This window comes from Bolinopsis microptera, chromosome 11 (genome assembly GCF_026151205.1).
Source record: "Bolinopsis microptera isolate Bmic1 chromosome 11, MBARI_Bmic_1.0, whole genome shotgun sequence".
In the NCBI taxonomy this organism is placed as follows: domain Eukaryota; kingdom Metazoa; phylum Ctenophora; class Tentaculata; order Lobata; family Bolinopsidae; genus Bolinopsis; species Bolinopsis microptera.
In genome coordinates this window covers 17,649,339-17,672,040 of record NC_087082.1, presented here as the reverse complement: position 1 = coordinate 17,672,040, position 22,702 = coordinate 17,649,339, and the positions used below count along the sequence as shown (strand labels likewise).

General features: G+C 38.8%; 4 protein-coding genes across 4 annotated transcripts in view; 2 read left to right on the top strand and 2 right to left on the bottom strand.

Moving 5' to 3' along the window:
• The window catches only part of LOC134823189 (polyunsaturated fatty acid 5-lipoxygenase-like), a 1,185,970-nt gene that overhangs the window by 1,067,350 nt on the left and 95,918 nt on the right, over positions 1-22,702 (bottom strand). The gene's annotated exons all lie outside the window — the stretch shown is intronic.
• The window catches only part of LOC134823195 (sulfite oxidase-like), a 44,003-nt gene that overhangs the window by 20,959 nt on the left and 342 nt on the right, over positions 1-22,702 (bottom strand). Inside the window, exons 2-7 of the mRNA XM_063834581.1 lie at positions 22,538-22,678; positions 22,283-22,401; positions 21,937-22,121; positions 21,753-21,819; positions 21,234-21,356; positions 14,870-15,011 (exon numbers count right to left, since the gene is read on the bottom strand). Coding sequence (XP_063690651.1) covers positions 14,870-15,011; positions 21,234-21,356; positions 21,753-21,819; positions 21,937-22,121; positions 22,283-22,401; positions 22,538-22,678 — 777 coding nt within the window. The remainder of the gene's footprint in view (positions 1-14,869; positions 15,012-21,233; positions 21,357-21,752; positions 21,820-21,936; positions 22,122-22,282; positions 22,402-22,537; positions 22,679-22,702) is intronic.
• LOC134823186 (uncharacterized) lies at positions 9,001-12,298 on the top strand. The gene is made up of 3 exons (XM_063834568.1): positions 9,001-11,121; positions 11,256-11,528; positions 11,699-12,298. Exons 1-3 carry the CDS (start codon positions 9,023-9,025, stop codon positions 11,718-11,720), a joined length of 2,394 nt encoding a protein of 797 aa, XP_063690638.1. The 5' UTR covers positions 9,001-9,022; the 3' UTR covers positions 11,721-12,298.
• LOC134823214 (uncharacterized) lies at positions 12,685-14,706 on the top strand. Its single transcript, XM_063834609.1, has 2 exons — positions 12,685-14,268; positions 14,442-14,706. The coding sequence occupies exon 1, from the start codon at positions 13,096-13,098 to the stop codon at positions 14,230-14,232; it is 1,137 nt and encodes a 378-aa protein (XP_063690679.1). The 5' UTR covers positions 12,685-13,095; the 3' UTR covers positions 14,233-14,268; positions 14,442-14,706.

The window sequence follows — 22,702 nt, the reverse complement described above, 5'->3', positions numbered from 1 at the left end:
TCGTACAGTTGAAAATGTTCTTTATCTCAATATCAGCCAGAACTACCTCAATGACAGTGACTTCAAAGATTGTAAAGATGATACACCGAATTTTCCATGGACCGATTATGAGAAATGTTGGAACTTCTATCTTCAGTTCACAGCAAACGTGCTGAAACTGAATGAGATCATCTGTGATGGAGATGCAAGCAACATGGCAGAAGAAAGGGATCACAACGCATCATCTTCAGTTTCGACAGACAAATTACCAATAATAATGGCAACCTCAGTGACCACATTGACCATCTTCATATTATTGTCTCTCGCTCTTTACTTTATCCTGAGATCAAGGTATCACATAAACATAGTCAAACGGTCCTCTCGTCATCAAAGTGTTCCACCTAAATCAGCGGCACCCAGTGCAGAACCTACTGGAGTAGGAGATGCGTCGTCTGGGAGCCGTAACAAAGGCAAAAGACCCCCAACGAAGAAAGTTAACTTTAAAAATGTAGTGTCTGTTGAAAATGCAAAGCAAAATGCCAAAGAAGATGAAGAGTGTCCTCTCTACGAAGAACTAGACATTAAAGAACCTCCTAAAACTGGCGGAAAAAATGGAAGTGATTTACAGTGCAATACTCTGTCCAACAAAGATCAGGCAACAGATGAGGAAGGAAACTGTTGTGTCCTTCACAAACCATGTAGCAGTAAAGTGAGTTACACTTATACAACAGTCATACCCGTGGACAGAAATACTGTCGTACCAGCGGATGAAACTAACTGTGAGTATGACACAATTAGTAAAGCCAAGCAAAGAGGCGCATTAGGATCAGTTGATAAGGAAGAAGATGGAAGGTACTCGACATTTGCAACAACCAGACTGGACCTAACCAGACAATCAAAAGAAAGACCCGGACTGGAAAGACAATACAGTTGCAATGTAGATCTGAACCAAACCTTGATACAGCGACTAGACAAAAAATCATCAACTTCTCCTCTCAGAAAATATGAAGTCTGGATTTCTGAAGATAACGAGGAGGGAGAACCTCTCTACGATGAAATCTATCCCAAAACCCCTCTCAAAATCTTAGAACATCAGAGGAACCTACACAAAATACAAGCTGACAAAGATCAAGATCTAAAGAAAGAAGATACAAATTATTCGAAAGTAGATACTGACTTAAAAGGGGAGGAAGAGAGGCCGCTAGAAACACAATACAGCTGTCATCTAGCTATAGTGAAATTACAACCTAAGCAGGGATCAACAAAGACCTCTGTTGCAGACAAAGATGACAACACATTTGAGGAAAAGTGCAACACATCTGAGGAAAAGTGCAGCACATTTGAGGAAAAGTGCAGCACATCTGAGGAAAAGTGCAGCACATCTGAGGAAAATTGCAGCACATCTGAGGAAAAGTACAGCACATTTGAGGAAAAGTGCAGCACATCTGAGGAAAAGTGCAGCACATCTGAGGAAAAGTGCAGCACATCTGAGGAAAAGTGCAGCACATCTAGTCAAGATAAACTTGATTTAAGCGAGGAAGCAGTTACTGAGGAGTCAGACAAGAACAGGATTGTACCTAAAGATACCGACCTGGATAAAACAGGGGAAATGAATCTGATAACGAGTGACACGCCACCCAAAGAAGGATCTTCAATATACAGCAGTAATCTGGACTTGAATCAGACCCTGACGAACCAACCTACTCGGAACATGACTTCTATCGAGGAGATCCTCGTGGAAGAGTACAGCACGATTGATAAAGTAAAGCTAGAGTCAAGTGAAGCAGCAGCTAATGATGACTGTGCGGAGGGAAGCTACACTGTCTTAAACAGGAACAGCAAATCCACAGAGAAAGATCTAAAAAAAGGAGTATTAAACACGCTTATGATAAAACGACCGCCTAAAGAGAGACCGATCAGCAAAAGATACAGTTGCAATCTGGACTTGAATCAGACCCTGACGAACCAACCTACTCGGAACATGATGACGACAGTTTTGCTAGAAACAGACTCTGGACTAGACTATGATACAACAGACAGTAACAGTGACGCTTTAGGTGAAGGAGAGGGTGCTGAAGATCAATACCAAATAGAGGGAGAATTGAGAAGCTAGGGGGAGGCTACAACTTCACTTGGAGAGTTGGAGGTAAGTAAGGACAATACAAATGAAGAATTGCGAATTGCAGAGCTGTGAAATATGTTTCAAACTTAGGTTTTTATATCAGAGTGAGATCTGTGTAAATAATCGTCGACCTAATGGATATAATGATTTAATCACAAAATAATGAATGTCAAAATCATGTTTCAGGCAAAAATCAGCATGTAATCTCTGTGTGTATCTATTACGATAAAGAAGTGAGCAAACAGCACTCCTTTGCATTCTCAACAACTTACGAAAAGTTGAATGTTGAAATATGTTTCTGTAACAAGGGACAATGTAGAGAAATTTTTGTTGGATCACATTTATCGATTTGTGTCAGGGCAGAAATAAAAACTTGCAGTATGAAGAAAAAATTAGATTGTTGATTATAATACGGGAACGATTTATCTCCGCTCGTGTAACGAATATCCATAGAGTATTTAATTGTTTTAGAGATGATTCTATGATTGCCATTATTATTTCAAAGAAATTATTTCATTCTCATTTTTTGTTCTCAAATTGTCTTATACCTTTGTCCTATTTTGAGTGCAGTTATCAAAAGCAGTGTGTCTCGGATCACTGCGCTTCTCAGTTCTGTGAACAAAGAACATACAAATAATATAAACCTTACTCAGTAGTTAAATACTGAACCACAGACTGACAGTCTGAACAATTTACATTTTCTACACGAGGTATTTTCTAATAGTAGTAATAAGCCACTATTCACTAACATGCTGGGGAATTCATATTGCGCAAGAGACTCCCTCATATGTAGCACTATCTACTGAGCTTCTAGTTAAGATGTGTAACTAATTATATCGAACTTACCTTGAGAATTTAGTAACAAGTAACATATTAACTCGCAAGATCGAAATTTAACGATAAGTACAGCATGTTCAATACTTTTATAAATGAAATACTAGGTAAAGGTTCAGCAGTAACGTACCTTTACACATTTACACGTCTTTATTTTACGGAAGCAGTTGTACCTTCAACGTTAACTGAGGAACGATAATTTTTATCCGGGCTTTGATTTCGTTTCGTATGAGTAGTACACTTTTGTGGTTTTTTGCTTTAGTAATAGTGACTGAGAGCTATGAACGAGAAGATAATGGTAGTGGTCAGCTCGATATCGCAAGGAACACTTTGAGGTTGAGAGCAAATGAGATGATTGGAGATCAGAAGAACATTGTAACGAAAGTTGAAACACTCTTATCAGATAACGTAATGGCGAATCAGCTTGAAAAGGAATTAGACAAAATAAAGAATCTGCAACAACTGGACGTAACGTCAAATGACAGAAGTATCAGAGCCATGATAGGTGTTCAGGTAGACTGGATGATAAGACAAAGGGAGGTTGTTCAGGCATTCCTTGAGCTAACAGATGAGTGTAAGTCTAATGACTTTGAGAATATAGATTTCATTCCATCGCCAAATGAGAACCCTTGGAACGTGTATGAAAAAAGATGGAAAATCTATCAGAACCTTCGCAAAGAGATAAAACATCGTTTAAACTATAAATGTGTTAAAGAACAATATCCGGATAGCAAACATGTCGAGAATTTACAAGGAATGGATAGAACAGAAAACGATACAGTACAGATGGCTCCCACAGAGATGGAAATCGTAGATTCACTGCAAGTGATAAATAATGCTAGTCGTCAAGATCTTAAAGATGAAAGAAGGTCCAAAAAATTGAAGATCGTAATAGGAATATCGGTATCTGCATTAATTGCTGCTGTTATAGTGTTTATAATCGTTAAGATTAAAGCGCAGAAACGCTGCACTGTCAAAGAGACGTTTCCTTGCACTGAAAATCCGAAAAATAGTAGGGAAAATCCAGTAACCATAGACGAATCCATGAAAAAGTCAGAGAACCGAAACCATTACATCACGAGCATGTCAATCAGCGTAGCTGACAAGAAAATAGACGTACATTGTCCGAGTAAAGAAAAAGCTGCTGAAACATATTCTGACGATGAAACCAAGTCCGATATGTATGAATATGATGACATAGCTAGTTTGAAGAATCCTTCAAAGCACCAAAACAGCACATCTGACGAAAAGTACAGCACATCTGAGGAAAAGTGCAGCACATCTGAGGAAAAGTGCAGCACATCTGAGGAAAAGTGCAGCACATCTGAGGAAAAGTACAGCACATCTGAGGAAAAGTGCAGCACATCTGAGGAAAAGTGCAGCACATCTGAGGAAAAGTACAGCACATCTGAGGAAAAGTGCAGCACATCTGAGGAAAAGTGCAGCACATCTGAGGAAAAGTGCAGCACATCTGAGGAAAAGTGCAGCACATCTGAGGAAAAGTGCAGCACATCTGAGGAAAAGTGCAGCACATCTGAGGAAAAGTGTAGCACATCTGAGGAAAAGTGCAGCACATCTGAAGGAAAGTGCAGCACATTTGAGGAAAAGTACAGCACATCTGAGGAAAAGTGCAGCACATCTAGTCAAGATAAACTTGATTTAAGCGAGGAAGCAGTTACTGAGGAGTCAGACAAGAAAAAGATTGTACCTAAAGATACTGACCTGGATAGAAGAGGGGAAATTAATCTGATAAAGAGTGACACGCCACCCAAAGAAGGATCTTCAATATACAGCAGTAATCTGGACTTGAATCAGACCCTGACGAACCAACCTACTCGGAACATGACTTCTATCCATAACAGCACGATTGATAAAGTAAAGCTAGAGTCAAGTGAAGCAGCAGCTAATGGTGACTATGCGGAGGGAAGCTACACTGTCTTAAACAGGAGCAGCAAATCCACGGAGAAAGATCTAGAAAAAGGAGCACTAAACACGCTTATGATAAAAAGACCACCTAAAGAGAGACCGATCAGCAAAAGATACAGTTGCAATCTGGACTTGAATCAGACCCTGATGAACCAACCTACTCGGAACATGATGACGACAGTATTGTTAGAAACAGACTCTGGGCTAGACTGTGATACAACAGACGGTAACCGTGACGATTTAGGTGAAGGAGAGGGTGCTGAAGATCAATACCAAATCGAGGGAGAATTGAGAAGCTAGGGGAGGCTAAAACTTCACTTGGAGGTAAGTAAAGACAATACAAATGAGGAATTGCGAATTGCAGAGCTGTGAACTACGTTTCAAACTTAGGTTTTTATATCAGAGTGAGATCTGTGTAATTAATCGTCGACCTAATGGATATAATGATTTAATCACAAATAATGAATGTCAAAACTATGTTTCAGGCCAAAATCAGCATGTAATCTCTGTGTGTATCTATTACCATAAAGAAGTGAGCAAACAGCACTCCTTTGCATTCTCAACAACTTACGAAAAGTTGAACGTTGAAATATGTTTCTGTAACAAGGGACAATGTAAAGAATTTTTTGTTGGATCACATTTATCGATTTGCGTCAGGGCAGATATAAAAACTTGCAGTATGAAGAAAAAATTAGATTGTTGATTATAATATGGAAACGATTTATCTCCGCTCGTGTAACGAATATCCATAGAGCATTTAATTGTTTTAGAGATGATTCTATGTAATGATTGCCATTATTATTTCAAAGAAATTATTTCATTCTCATTTTTTGTTCTCAAATCTTCTTATACCTTTGTCCTATCTTTAGTGCAGTTATCAAAAGCAGTGTGTCTCGGATCACTGCGCTCCTTAGTTCTGTGAACAAAGAACAAATAATATGAACCTGACTCAGTAGTTAAATACTGAACCACAGACTCACAGTCTGAACACTTTATATTTTCTACACAATGTGCTATTACTACTTAATAGTAGCAATAAGCCACTAACATGCTGAGGGGGAATTCATATTGCGCAAGAGGATCCCTCATATGTAGCACTATCTACTGAGCTTCTAATTAAGATGGGTAAGTTATTATATCGAACTTACGTTGAGAATTTAGTAACAAGTAACATATTAACTCGCAAGATCGAAATTTAACGATAAGTACAGCATGTTCAATACTTTTATAAATGAAATACTAGGTAAAGGTTCAGTAGTAACGAATCTTTACACATTTGCACGTCTTTCTTTTATGGAAGCAGTTGTACCTTCAACATAAATTGAGGAGCGCTAATTTTTATCCGAGCTTTGATTTCGTTTCGTATGAGTAGAACACTTTTGTGGTTTTTTGCTTTAGTAATAGTGACTGAGAGCTATGAACGAAAAGATAATGTTAGTAGTCAGCTCGATATTAAAAGGAACACTTTGAGGTTGAGAGCAAATGAGATGATTGAAGATCAGAAGAACACCGTAAAGAAAGTTGAAACACTCTTATCAGATAACGTAATGGAAAATCAGCTTGAAAAGGAATTAGACAAAATAAAGAATCTGCACCAACCGAACATAACGTCAAATGACAGAAGTATCAGAGCCATGATAGGTGTTCAGGTAGACTGGATGATAATACAACGGGAGGTTGTTCAGGCATTCCTTGAGCTAACAGATGAAAAGTGCAAGTCTAATGACTTTGAGAATACAGATTTCATTTCATCGCCAAATGAGAACCCTTGGAACGTGTATGAAAAAAGATGGAAAATCTATCAGAACCTTCGCAAAGAGATAAAACATCGTTTAAACCATAACTGTGTTAAAGAACAATATCCGGATAGCAAACATGTCGAGAATTTACAAGGAATGGATAGAACAGAAAACGATACAGTACATATGGCTCCGACAGAGATGGGAAGCGTAAATGCACTGCAAGTGATAAATAATGCTAGTCGTCAAGATCTTAAAGATGAAAGAAGGTCCAAAAAATTGAAGATCGTAATAGGAATATCGGTATCTGTATTAATTGCTGCTGTTATAGTGTTTATAATCGTTAAGATTAAAACACAGAAACGCTTCACTGTCAAAGAGACGTTGCCTTGCACTGAAGATCCGAAAAACAGTAAGAGCGATCCAATAACCATTGACGATTCCATGAAAAAGTCAGAGAACCGAAACGATTACATCACAAGCATGTCAATCAGCGTAGCTGACAAGAAAATAGACGTACATTGTCCAAGTAAAGAAAAAGCTGCTGAGTCATATTCTGACGATGAAACCGAGTCTGATATGTATGAATATGATGACATAGCTAGTATGAAGAATCCTTCAAAGCACCAAAACAGCACATCTGAGGAAAAGTGCAGCACATCTGAGGAAAAGTGCAGCACATCTGAGGAAAAGTGCAGCACATTTGAGGAAAAGTGCAGCACATCTGAGGAAAAGTGCAGCACATCGGAGGAAAAGTGCAGCACATCTAGTCCAGATCATAAACTTTATTTAAGCGAGGAGGCAGTTACTGAGGATTCAGACAAGAAAAAGATTGTAACTAAAGATACCGACCTGGATGAAAGAGGGGAAATTAATCTGATAAAGAGTGACACGCCACCCAAAGAAGGATCTTCAATATACAGCAGCAATCTGGACTTGAATCAGACCCTGACGAAACAATCTACTCGGAACATGATGACAACAGTATTGTTAGGGCTAGACTGGGATACAACAGACGGTAACGGTGACGCTTTAGGTGAAGGAGAGGGTGCTGAAGATCAATACCAAATAGAGGAAGAATTGAGAAGCTAGGGGGAGCTAAAACTTAACTTGGAGGTAAGTTAGGACAATACAAATGAGGAATCGCGAATTGCCCAGCTGTGAAATATGTTTTAAACTTAGGTTTTTATATCAGAGTGAGATCTGTGTAATTAATCGTCGGCCTAATGGATATGATTTAATCACAAAATAATGAAATATTATAATCATGTTTCAGGTGAAATCTAATCTGTGAGTGTGTATCTATTACACTAAAAAAGTGAGCAAACAGCACTCCATTGCATTCTCAACAACTTACGTAAAGTTGAACGTTGAAATATGTTTCTGTAACAAGGGACAATGTAGAGAATTTTTTGTTAGATCACTTTTATTGATTTGAGTTAGGGCAGGAAATATGAATTATTACGTATGAATTAGCATTTTAATTGTTTATTAATGTGTCGTGTGGGAATGTTTTATCTGAACTTTCAAAATGAAACTCTGCTCGTGCAACGAATATCTATTGTCTTCCACTATTTTAGAGGTGATTGTATAATTGTGAATCACAATTTGTGAATCACAATTTGTGATTGCCATTTTATTTCAAAGAAATTATTTCATTCTCATCTTTTGTTCTCAAAAAAAAAGTCTTCTTATACCTTTGTCCTATTTTGAGTGCAGTTATCAAAAGCAGTGTGTCTCGGATCACTGCGCTTCTCAGATCTGTGAACAAAGAACAAATAATATGAACCTGACTCAGTAGTCAAATACTGAACCACAGACTCACAGTCTGAACACTTTATATTTTCTATACAAGGTATTTAATAATCTTACTATCTTACTATATATAAAGCGAGACGATAAATATGGAGGGTTCCGTACCCCTTTACTGACACAACGGCATCAACTTTAACGCGACTTTCCGCAAAAACCGTAAAAGATATACAACTGAAACGTTTTTGACTGGGCCAAATGCTTTAATAATAATAATATATCGAACTTACGTTGAGGAGTTGGTAACAAGTAACATATTAACTCGCAGGATCGAAATTTGACGATGAGTTGATAAGTACAACATGTTCAATACTTTTATAAATGAAATACTAGGGAAAGGTTCAGTAGTAAAGTACCTTTACACATTTACACGTCTTTCTTTTACGGAAGCAGTTCTACCTTCAAGGTTAATTGAGGCCGAGGCGCGCTAATTTTTATCCGGGCTTTGATTTTGTTTCGTATGAGTTGTCCATTTTTGTGGTTTTTAGTTTTAGTAATAGTGACTGAGAGCTATGAACGAAAAGATAATGGTGGATCAAAAGATGGTGGTAGTGGTCAGCTCGTTATTGCTACCGACAGAAAGAACACTTTGAGGTTGAGAGCAAATGAGATGATTGAAGATCAGAAGAACATCGTAAAGAAAGTTGAAACACTCTTATCAGATAACGTAATGGCGGATCAGCTTGAAAAGGAATTAAACAAAATAATAAATCTGCAACAACTGGACGTAACGTCAAATGACAGAAGTATCAGAGCCATGATAGGTGTTCAGGTAGACTGGATGATAATACAAAGGGAGTTTGTTCAGGCATTCCTTCAGCTAACAGATGAAAAGTGCAAGTCTAATTATGACTTTGGGAATCGTGCGATCATTGCATTGCAAAGAAATGAGAAGAACGCGTGGGACGTGTACAATGAAGATTGGAACATTTATCAGAACCTCCGTAAAGAGATAAATCACCGACTCGAATGTATTGGAAATAATACGACAGATAGGATCGCAACAGCAGAAAATACGACAGAAAAGAGCACTACAGCATGGAATGCGACAGAAAAGAGCACAACAGCAGAAAATGCGACAGAAAAGAGCACAACAGCAGAGAATACGACAGAAAAGAGCACAACAGCAGAGAATACGACAGAAAAGAGCACAACAGCAGAGAATACGACAGAAAAGAGCACAACAGCAGAGAATACGACAGAAAAGAGCACTACAGCAGAGAATACGACAGAAAAGAGCACAACAGCAGAGAATACGACAGAAAAGAGCACAACAGCAGAAAATGCGACAGAAAAGAACACAACAGCAGAAAATGCGACAGAAAAGAGCACAACAGCAGAGAATACGACAGGTAAAGATACGAAAGGGGCAGTTTCGTCAGACATGGCTTTATCAAATAATATGGTAAATCCATTAATTGCTAATGCTAGTCACCAGGATGATAAAAGACCCAAAAAATGGAAGATCGTAATAGGAATATCGGTATCTGCATTAGTCGCTGCTGTTATAGTGCTTATAATCGTAAAGAATAAAGTACAAAAACGCTGCACAGTCAAAGAGACGTTTCCTTGCACTGAAGATGACAAGAAAATTAGTGTACATTTTCAGAGTAAAGAAAAAGCTGCTGAGTCATATTCTGACGCAGAAACTGACGATATGTATGATGATATAGCTAGTATAAAGAATCCTTCAAAGCACCAAAACAATCAGTACAATAAATACAAACCAGCTAACCATGACACAATTCTAGAAAAAGCAAGCAGTTGCAAGGGATCGGAGCCATCTGCACCTCCAAAGACTGATCTTGAAGCAGATGGTACGTACGACACAATCTGTGTTGTTGAGACTAGGATCAGTGAACCACCATGCCCAGAGGATGCTAACTTTTCAGACGTCATCACTCTTCAGAACACTCTTCAGAACACTAAACCAAGCAATCTGATTGATGATGAAGATAGTGACAGCCATTATGATGATCTGACAGAGCTCAAAGGAATGATTAATTCTCATGCAGCACAAAGTAACATTGTCGTACACAAAGTGAAACAATGTGGAGCTGGAAATGATGATGGAATGTTGAGGAATCCTGAACCGGCTACACAAAGATCTTTGGGAGATCTTTCCACTTATAGTTGTACACTACAGTTGAACCAGACTTCGATCCAGCAACCTTCTCATAATCTGAAGTTTCTCGTAGGGCAATCCAGTACTGAAATTAGTGGGGAGTACAGTACAATCGAGCAAAGCCAGGGTGCAGCCATAATTGACATGGAGAACGAGGAAAATAATTATTCGCTGCTGCACGGAAACAAAATGTCAAGTGAAAAAGAAGATCTGCGTAAAAGAAACATAAGGGAGGCATCGAAAAAGCGGAACAGTTGCATTTTAGAGCTCAACCAGAACAAGCAATCAGTTCAAAACCTGACAAACCCCCCATACAATAAAAGTATCAGTTTAACTGCACAAGGAGAAGATGCTCCACGGTACCACACCACAATGAATACCTGCTCCAACCTGCAAAGATATAGTACCCATCTAGAGCTGGAGACCCTATCAAAACGTATCACCAAACCTCTGGAGCTAAGTGTTAGTGAGGATGTTGAAGATCCGTACCAAGTGCCAGACGAGCTCGCTGTGATTGGAGACTCTGAGGAGACAGAGACACTGAGGAGTGAAGATAAGATCTACGAAGTTCCAGATGAACTGAGGTGGGAGATCAATTAAGTTTTATAAATTTAGTAGAATTATCACTTTAATGCGGCGATGTCAGATCTGGATGATCCATTCAGGATTGTCAATGTTCTAAAGCCTAAACAACAACTTTAACTCTGTAACATTTCAGGGATACTGCTGATGAGGAGTACAATATGATAAACCACATCAACTCCAGTTCAGATAAAACACCATCTGAAGAAGACTGCTACTCTGTATTGAACAGAAGTGGAGGTCCTGACAACACTCCAGAGGAGGAAAGCAGTGAGGAGGAAAGCAGTGAGGAGGATCCGTACGAAATACCAGATGAGTTGACGGTGATAAGAGGAACAGCACTGGTAGATAAGGAACTTGAAGCAGGGGAGGATGGGGGTATTTGCTTCAAGATGAACTTGGGACTGAGGTAGGACTTGTATAATATCGCGGTTATAAATTTAGCATGTTTTTACTAGGGGACTGTTAATGTTTACAACTTCACTACAATTAAACATGTTGGTCTTTGGACATAAGTATGAAGCTTATAAGAGTCATGAACAGAAAGAATAATTTCCATAATTTCGATAATAATTCCAGGAACCCATCTGACACGGAGTGATAGATCTTAGAAGAAGATGCGGATGATAAGGACGGTTTATATCAGATTTAATTTCGGAAAGAAAGAAGCCTTTACAAACTAACATTTATCTTTGTGATTTGCTACCTATACTACTGATTTTGATATGTAATGGTTTATTCCTGTAATGGTTTATTCCTGTAACAAGTTTTAGCTTTATAAATAAACACACATTTGACGGCTAAAAACGATATGTTCGAGTTTATATAGTAATAGTGAACGTTTGAGCGTTATTTTTGATAATTTCGTATATTAATGCTAATATATCTATTATACTAATAATTAATCTAATTAATCATACAGATTAAAGTAGACATATTGATCAGTTTTAGAGCCTGCTAATTATTTTATTTCTTCGATATTTTTTACGTCAAATCGTGCAAGAAATTTTGTAATAATCATTAATTAGAGAGACTGCTTGACTTTTTTGTTTTTGATTTTTTTTTAAATGACTAATTCTTAGTTATCTGAGATTTGGATTATTAATGAGTGTCACAAGTATCGTACATCATATTATTGTTATCTATTGTTTGTTAAAATAATTCTTGAAAATTAATAAGCTTGTAACTTGTTGTGACATTCTAAAAAACCGATGATGAAAGTTTTATCCTCTTAAAACCTTCTATAATCAATTTTGATTACTTTGGGTTGTACAGGAAAAACGATTTGCAAAAAATCACATCTTTAATTCTGGCCAAGTGGAACTGTGCCCGGCACAGTGTGCCGTAGAAGGTGGATCTTAAAAATTATAATCTAACATTTAAAACTTGGACCATGTCGTACAATGTTAAATCAGCCAATAAGCAAATATATTATATCAAACTGAAGGCTAGTGAATTTATGGAAACATATAGCTGATACGAAAGGTTGTATTAGAATTGCAGATTGCTTCACCTTTCAGTTTCACGAGACTTACAATATCTTTTTATATACAAATCACATTTTATATAATATCTATAACAACTTTTGTTTTTGACAACAAGTAACGTGTTTGAAGTTAGAAGGGTGTATTGATGATTCACTCGGCCACTCAGCATCAGAACAAAGTTATGTTACGAAATAATCCGTTGAGTAGATAACATGAAACCCTGATCCCGACTGATTGTACTTTCTCTGTACCTTCCCTTGATCTTCAGTAGTATAGGTACACGTGTTCTTTTCTTTGTACATTTTATTGTGGAGTTGCCATATTAGTAGCGTTCTGTTTTATTTGCGATTTCAAACCATCACAGTGATAGGTATTATTGGGATGATCGCTTCTGGTGATAGGCAACATACTTGATAGAAAGACAATCCGTCCTAACGCATCTATTAAAAGAACAGGCATCTATTAAGCAGTTTCGGGTTCGTCTTATCGATGAAAAAGGGGATAGTATCCTCTTACCAGCGGATGAAGAGACTGCTCTCCAACCCTGGAGACATCCCCCCGGAGGAAGCACCCGTCCGGAAGAAACCAGAGATCCTCCATCTGGGACTACAGCCTCGCGAGTCTGCACCGTCTACTTCAGAGGAACCACCCGGACTTGATCCGTTCTATGACGAGATTAACATGTCAGTTGATGAAGGTAGCAAGATTGACGAGGAGAGCCAGGGAGAAGGTGATGAAGAGACCCAGAGAGAAGATGACGAGGAGTTTGAGTACAGTTATGCTAGGCTGGATAGACGTTTCAGCACTGGTAGTGGTCACAAGAAGAAACAACCCCCTGTCACCCCTCGCCCTCGGATAGAGTTAGAACCCATGTATGATACTGTTGATAGAAAGAACAGCTCGTCAGGAAACCATGAAGAAGAAGAGGAAGAGACTTATTCTCTCCTGCATAAAATCCCCATACCTCAAAATAAAGAAGAAGAAGAAGAGAGATTTAGTCAAGGCCACTATGATGACATAACAGAGTTCCAAGGAAGAATGTTCTTAGTGACAGCTGAGGAGCCCATAAAAAGGCGACAAAGTAACAACAAACCAATCAACCTACCTTCTTCATCCGAACAGAACCTATCTCAAGGTGACAAGAGAAAGAGTGTTCACTTGGAGCTCCTATCCAAAATGCAGACTCACTTAAATGCGGGTGCACTTAAAGCAGCGCTTAACAAACGCTTCTCTGTACAAATTGAGTCTAATGGACCTGATGAGGATGTTCCAATATATAAATTAGCTAACAACCAACCCCAGAAGAAGGAACTAGAGATGACTTACAGCACTCAACTCCAACCCCATAAGAAAGAACTAGAGATGACATACAGCACTCAACTCCAACCTCAGAAGAAAAAACTAGAGAAAACGTACAGCACTCAATTGCAACCCCAGAAGAACCAACTCCAGAAAACGTACAGCAACCACTTGCAGCTACACTCTCTGGCGTCTCTGAACCTCATTTCTAGTGTTGCTGAAGAGGGTAACAAGGATACAGAGGATTGGGATGACGATGTGGAGGGTCTGTACGATACTCCAGATGAATACTCTATACAAAGAGGAGACAATTGGAGGGGCAGATAAAAAGATTTACAGCTAATCGATTCCTTATAATATAAGGTAGGTAGAAATTGAGTTTTGTCTTGTAAGTTTGGTATTTTTGTTCTATATTTATAATTTGGACGGACTTAATTTTTACTGAGAGGGCTTTATTCACTCTGCCGAGTAAAAATCCAATAACATTTAAGATATATTTTAGTTCAATCATGAAGAATCTATGTATGTTATTTCAGGTGAAAAATAAGACATGAAGTATATCAGAGGAACTCTTAGGAAGTTAAGAAACTGCTTGTTCGGCAGAAGGCATTTCACATGATTTAAAATGAAACAGAAAATGCCACTTTTTATAATTTGGTTTTAAGTGGACACTTAACTGGTTGTTGTTATTTTTGTGAATGTCGTTATAATTATGGAATCCTATGATTTGAGAAAGTCTTAGACGTTTTTTTACTTTAAAACTGTTGTTACACATCAAAAGTGGCGTATGAAGATCGTAAATTTAATTAACAGCAGTTAATATTTAACAGAAATATAAATTAATCTATATCTATATCACAAAACTGAAAAGTGTAAATACTATGAAGTCAAATTGAAACTAAACATTTTAAAAGCTAGTTAAAAGCTAATTAAAGCTAATTAAAAGCTAATTAAATGTACGAACCGTCAGCCCAGACGTGTTTGACAGCAGGGTACTTCTCCTCATCCCAGCCGAGGTGGTTGAGAAGGTCACACAGTTTGGGACCTGACCAGGTAGCGTTAGATATGGCAGCTCCTCCCCAGTTCATACCTCGTACTGGCTTGTGCTGTGAGATATTGGAATGTTGGTACTGGCTTGTGCTGTGAGACATTGGAATGTTGGTATTTCTGGAATTTTAAAGTTTGAGTATGAGATTATTTTCGTCTAGTTTAATTAAGAGTGGGCAAGACCATTAAAAATAGTAATTGTTTCTTGTTAAGGATACATTTTTGGATTTTAGGTGTGTAAATCTTAGGATATATATTTGAATTTGAAGATTCTTGTTTCAATACATTTCAATTACAAACAACTTCTCAAAGTGTTTTAAGAGTCTAAAAGGCAGTGGAGTAAATGGGTATTGGGTATGCCCCTGAAAAATTTGTAAACATTTCAGAAAATAATTATATTAACTGCAAATATTCGGCGAGATAATGCTACACATCTTTCTCCGCTGTGTAAAACAAAGCACCTATCACATCTATGTGCTCGAACGTCACAGTGACTTAATTAAGTCTATAATACGTTTTAAGTCTATGATACTTTTTCTTTGAAAGTATCCGAGACTTACCAATCTAACTTAACTCATATTCCTGATCTAATCTCGTGTTTTTACATTCCTGTTCCACTAGGGCCTGTCGTGATATCATGGATCGCTTAGGTTCCACCAGGATCTGGTAGTCCTCATAATTCTGCGGCCTCTATGTGTCTTCATCTCGCACAACTCCGAAAAACCGTTGTGAGTTTGGCATGTGAAAATTTGCAGCCCTCCAGACATCGATCGGGTTAACGAGTTGTCGTACGTCACCTCAAGATCGGGTGACAGGGGGCTGAACAGGCCAGAACCCAATTGATTGGGTCTGAGGTCACGTGATTATGAGCCTGAGGTCACGTGACTATGACGTCACCAGAGCTCGTTCTCCGTTTCCCGCTCTTTGGACCAGGTGAGCTTGCATGCTTGTGAAAGTGGGTGTAAGTACAGCTGTACTGTAGTTACATCCAATTACCCCTAATAGAATGAAGATTTATTTTCTGACAGAAAGCTAGAAATTTACCAAAATATCGACTTTGTTCAAAATTTATTTTGATGATCACTCCTAACCTAAAATTGCACGAGAAATCGATTAAACTTGGTTTCAGAACTCAACAATGCTTCCTTATGCCTTAAGGGGGGGGGGGGGTTCACCCTGATTTTTTGTGAAACTTAGTTTCGAGATAGCAGTCAGTTAACCAACAAACTAGGACCGGTGACCGAACTTTTGAGGGGGTCCCGGACCCCAACCGCCAAACGGTGCCCGCGGGGCAGCCACGCCCATATTTGGTCCAAATCAGGCCCAATTTAGCCAAATACCCTTAACATGCCCAAAACCCAAATTTTAGGTGCTCTTTTTGTAGCTAGTGGTCCCCTGAACTCGTATATGAATTTTCATCAAGATTGGACAAAAAATGACTGAGTTATGAGCCAAAAACCATATGACCATATTTGGGCATACGCACCAAATTTGATCGATTTTGGCCCATAAATTGGTCAAATATCAATATTTTTGAATGAAACCAACTTTATATGGAAGGTAAGCCTATACTACACATTCTCTATGATTATCAGCTCAATATCTACCTAACTGTGGATTCTGTGTTCAAATAGTTGCAAAAAATGAACAAAATCGCCCATATATCAGTTCGCGATATTTGCAAAACTGACTTCGCTCAAAACAATAGAACTCAATAGGGTTTCAATATTTTTTCATGAAATTTTCAGAATCGACGTAGAATCGCCTCATGACCTTAAGTTTTGTATTAGAATTTTAAGTTAGGCCTTTAACAAAATTTGGCGGCCAAATTCTGAAAAATGCCCGATATTCTTCAACGGTTGAAAAATTCCGAATCGTATGGTTAAGTAAGAATTTTCATTGTGTCTTATCGAAAGTGAATGAGAGAAACACTTGTGACAATTTTATTTACTGGTCCTCTTATTTGTAAAGCTATCCTGAAGCTCTGCGCTCTTTTCCTTCTCTCATCCTGCCAGCTCTTCTACACAGCAGTTATTGTGAGAATTACGACGTGGCTGCGTTTGTTGTCCAGCAAGTAAGTTTAAAGTTATGGTTGTTAAATATCCTTGAACTTCTATGTCCTATGATCTTGCCAAAGGCGTAGATATAGCGCGCATACGCCTACCGTATGGGTCACGAAATCCTCTCCGAACCTCCACGTGGTGTGGCCTGGTTGGCACTAACGGGTGGTGTGCTCTCTTGTTGAGTACTAAGGTTGGGACTTGCCAACTCAAAGTTCCCATGGGAACCAGGAAGTCAACAATAACAGCTACCAAGCACCAGGAAATTTCTCTTTCAGATATCAGGTTACAAGATAGTACACACACAAATGACGATACGTTAGACACAGATACCTAGCTCTAAGAGCTATTAAATCACCAGGAAATTCTCTTTCAGCTTTCAGGTCCCATCGAAGTCACCCACCACAGAGCTAGGGATTCCAATTCGCTCATCCTGACTACAAGGACACACTGATAATGAGTAGTCTTGGCACTTCCTCCCTCCAGTAACCACTTTTCAGGTCTTTTCAGTTAAGACAGCTAATGCGTAAGGGCTGACACACGCTAGACACAGGCTCGTGATAAGACAAAATTAGGGATTTCAACTCTGACTACGAGAACACACTGATAACGAGAATTCCTGGAACTTCTTCCTCCAGTAACCACTTTTCAGGGGACCGGGTTAGCTTTGCCACACTCTTTATTGAAGTGTGACTGGACGCTCTACAATCATCTAGTAGCAGCAGAGTTTGACTGACATCCTTACTGGTTCTATTCAAGTATTCAGTTTCTACAGCGGAAGTTCTCAACACTCGAATCAGTTCATCTCGGACATCCTGCAAAGATGCTTTATCACAGCCTGCCCCATTACACGGGGAACCCTTAGATCTACAGTACCCTGGTGGACAGCTTAGCTCTTTAAGCATAGTGGACCTCTTTATTTCTGAGACGCAAAGCTAACCGGACCAGGAATAAACATCAATGCAATGCTTAGGGGATGCAAATAGGACATACAACGTTTAACGATTTACTCGAACTTTTGATTCATTTTTAAGCTCGACGTTACATGGTATCAATTCAGGACAGATATTCCTTCTTCAGGTTCATTGAGGAAATCGTACCCGCTATTTGCGTTATACATGGCAAGTTTCTGGACTAATGATAACTTAGGATCTCAATCAATCATAAATTCCTCTCAGATTCGCAGGCTGCATTTAAAGCCCTTAACAGCACCAATTTTAACTCCAGGTTCGTTCTGAACATCTCAGACCAACTCAACTCGCTAGGTTTTCGCATCGAGTAGAACTTTGTTCCAGGACATGAAGGAGTATACGGTAAAGAACTATAATCAACACCCAAATAAAAGATTACCTCTTCAATCTCCATATCAAGAAGTATAAACAGGTGGCACTCAGTGATAAAGGAAAAACCCCACTAACATTTTTCCTCAACAAAAACAGGTACAAGAAAATTAACATCACAGGCACTCACATCAGATGGCTAACATGGCTACTATCAGGACACAGCCCACTAGCATACTTCCAGACGGTAGCAAACAACTCCAATTTCGAAACACAAGACTGTGAACACTGCCCAGGGGAAGCAGAAACATCACAACACTTCCTATGTGAATGCATCCAGCTGATGACAACTAGAATGAGGATATTTGGTAAACCCATCCTAACAATTGAGGAACTCATCAATAGTAAACTCGACCACATTATCAAATTCGTGGAACAGTCAACAAGGTTTGACAGAGACGATCTATTTGGATAAGCATCTAGGACATACACCAAGGTTCATAAACAATCATACACTAGACCCACACAGGACTATCCCAGATAGTGACACATATTCAGGTGTGGACCATGCTCGGAAGTCCCTCGCCTGCCCGCCAAAGAAGAACATATGAAGTGGGTTTGCTCTGAGCAAGGTAGTAACAGCTTCGAGACTCCAGAGGTCTGTTGCGTTGATATCTATTTTTCTATGTTTTTGTATATACTTAGGGAGTCCTGGAGTGTGGCTAGCAGGAGTCACACTCTGTGGGCACGGCGAGAAGGCCTCCCTCTTCACTAGGAGGCCAGAAACCGTTGACCAAAACAGAGAGAGAGAGAGAGACGCCTACCGTATGATCAGCTGATTGTCGAGACCTCAAAAAGAAATAACAGTCAACCAAATCTGACTGAGAAAAACTCGACTACATAGAGCAACTGCAAGGGTAGTGTCTAATTGGTGCGCGTTGGTAGTAATAAAGTTTTGACACATGTCCCTAAAGCGATTTCATTTAATGAAGTTTTAATCGAAAGCAAGTCGACCACAAAGAATTACTTAACTCAGGCATGAAGCAATTCGTAACTCAAACTGAGAAATATGCCCGCACGTGCCACGTTTGTATACTGACCTTTTATCACGTGGTGACCCCCACGGTCGCTTCACTATAGTGGGGAAGCCGCGCACTTCGTGCGCGGCGGGTCATACAACGTATGACAATACTGACCAGTCCACCACAAATGAACACAGCTCTTCTACACAGCAGTTATTGGGAGAATTACGACGTGGCTGCGTTTGTTGTCCAGCAAGTAAAGCGATTTCATTTAATGAAGTTTTAATCGAAAGCAAGTCGACCACAAAGAATTACTTAACTCAGGCATGAAGCAATTCGTAACTCAAACTGAGAAATATGCCCGCACGTGCCACGTTTGTATACTGACCAGTCCACCACAAATGAACACATAAAAGGTGATCTGAAATTGAAACTAGTTTGATTTGCAATCTCTCGGTTCAACAGAAATGGCGGTCTCGTGATATAAGTTGTTCCGTGCAAAGCACAATTGAACTGCTTCCCGAATCCAACTATAATGAAGTATTTAAACTTGGTCCGTAGTCTTCGTGGAATTTGGATAGATCTTTATAATTCAATTCGTGGTGGTCCCGTGACCTGTCAAAATGGGTTAGACGGGTTCCTGCTAGTAGACTTGAACCTGTCGACCATACGATTCGTTGATTTTTTGTAAAAATTGAACTTACATTTTATAAAATGCCGATATTCTTCAAATGTTGAAAAATTCCGAATCTTATGGTTAAGTAAGAATTTAGAATTTTCATTGTGTCTTATCGAAAGTGAATGAGAGAAACACTTGTGACAATTTTATTTACTGGTCCTCTTATTTGTAAAGCTATCCTCAATACATTCAATGACAAAGTGTGATAACCGTTAAAACAGGGGTCGAATTCACAAAAATAACGTAAACCGTTGATTTAAAGCAATCGCCGCTCCTGTCTCTTGATTGCTGATGATGATCAGGAACGCATGACGTATAAATATCATCACGACGATTATTGGTCACTCGAAATCGACCCGTTAAGAATGCAATGTAAGTGCGATGGTTTTTTTGTGCATTTGTTACCTGTTACTAATTAATCCACAGGATCAAAATGTTTATTGTATCGATAAAAATGGAATTTAAGGCATAAGGAAGCATTGTTGAGTTCTGAAACCAAGTTTAATCGATTTCTCGTGCAATTTTTGGTCAGGAGTGTTCATCAAAATAAATTTTGAACTAAGTCGATATTTTGGTAAATTTCTAGCTTTCTGTCAGAAAATAAATCTTCATTCTATTAGGGGTAATTGGATGTAACTACAGTACAGCTGTACTTACACCAACTTTCACAAGCATGCAAGCTGACCTGGTCCAAAGAGCGGGAAACGGAGAACGAGCTCTGGTGACGTCATAGTCACGTGACCTCAGGCTCATAATCACGTGACCTCAGACCCAATCAATTGGGTTCTGGCCTGTTCAGCCCCCTGTCACCCGATCTTGAGGTGACGTACGACAACTCGTTAACCCAATCGATGTCTGGAAATTTTCACATGCCAAACTCACAACGGTTTTTCGGAGTTGTGCGAGATGACGACACATAGAGGCTGCAGAATTATGAGGACTACCAGATCCTGGTGGAACCTAAGCGATCCATGATATCACGACAGGCCCTACTGTTCCACATACCAAGTCTGTAAAGGAGAACAATAACCGATTAAAACAGTAAAACCTTATCACTGACCACAATATCTCTTCTAATTCTTAATATTCATAATCTGTACTGTACTGAATACCCATTGTTACAGGAAATACCAGTTTATCAAGAAATAAAACCGCAACCACAGCATTGTAAAAGATACTGCAGATTTGATTAGCCTACTTTTGTAAAATCACACCACAAAGAAGTATAATATCAGATCACCTGCAACATGTCAGCTCGCCTGTTGCCAGCACACTGGATAGCAGCTGTAACTGTGTGTTGCTCCATCTCCTGTAAGTCTGATAAGGTCAGGTTTACTGGCTCCTCAAATCCGACTCCTTCTATCTGAGGAGGGCATGTCAGTGCTCCTGATAGCTGATAGCTGTTACAATTATATACGGCTGTTAGCGTAAAATCTGCTGACAGAGAGTGATCATAATTTAAAACGTCTAGATCCCCAAGATTTCAACATCACTAGAACAATTGTTACGTCAGGATCGAATAGGACTAACTAGCATAATTCAACGAAACATTCTCAAACTTTTTTAACTCGAAACTTGAGGCATGTAAGAATTTAACAGATGAATAATTATAGTTATATCATGACTACTCGCATTATCTATGTTTCTAGTACTACTTGTAGTCACTTGTAGTCATATTTTATGACATTTAGCGTGTCCCCTGCGTATTTAAATTTATATATCTGTATTATGGATAACTCAGGAATAGCTTTAATGTTACCTGAAGTTCGTAATCCTCTGGTTCAATTTCCGGTACTGGATGGTGGTTCCTCACGTAGAACAGATCACTGAAAAGTGATCAGAGTTTTAATTATAAATATTAATTAAATAGTCTCACTTAACAGTTCACTTTAATTAATTTCAACTAACAGAGTTAATCAGAGTTTAACTGTCCCCACACTCACTTGGGAGTGATAAAGTTATCAGCTAGTATATTTAAAGGAGGTTCCGCATTGTACGGTCGAGCATTGTTTATGTTGAAGGCTGGGTGTCGTACTGGGTCGTTGGCATACGGGTCTTCACTATCCTCTTTAACTATGTCAGCTTTGGATAGGTTACCTATTCTGTACTCCGCAAGCAATTTGTACACCTGATTACAATATATTATACAGTGAGCAAAGCAAATAGTGATCATTATTTAAAGTAAGGTAAGTTTAGGATTAAGTTTTTCGAACCACTGGCTTGCCTAAGAGAGTAAAAGATGATTCATGATATTTATAAAATAAAGCAGGTAAAATGAATCAAACCTACATATGGTTTCTTGTGCACAGCGTAAAGAGCCCAGAAAGGTTCAATAGGACCTCCCGCACCGATCAGTAGTTTCTCCCCACCAGGATGCTGACTTATAAAGTCCGTCACATCATAAACCCCTGAAATACAACGTTTGCAAGATTTCTTCAATATTGCTTCCATAGATTTGCCATTATTACTACCTTGCAAATTTTCTAGATAAGGTCTGCTGTAATATTATTTACTACTGGATTAGAATAAGGTTATATAAATCACCTTCTTTATATGAAATCCAAACTCTAGACGGGATCGAATCTTTGTTTTCATGATCACTTCCATCACGCAGCATTACATCTTGAGCTGTGTATGTAGGTAAACCCTCAATGTAGTTGCCAGCATTATCCTCTTCAGAATTACCTACAATATTTTCAAATGTCAGTA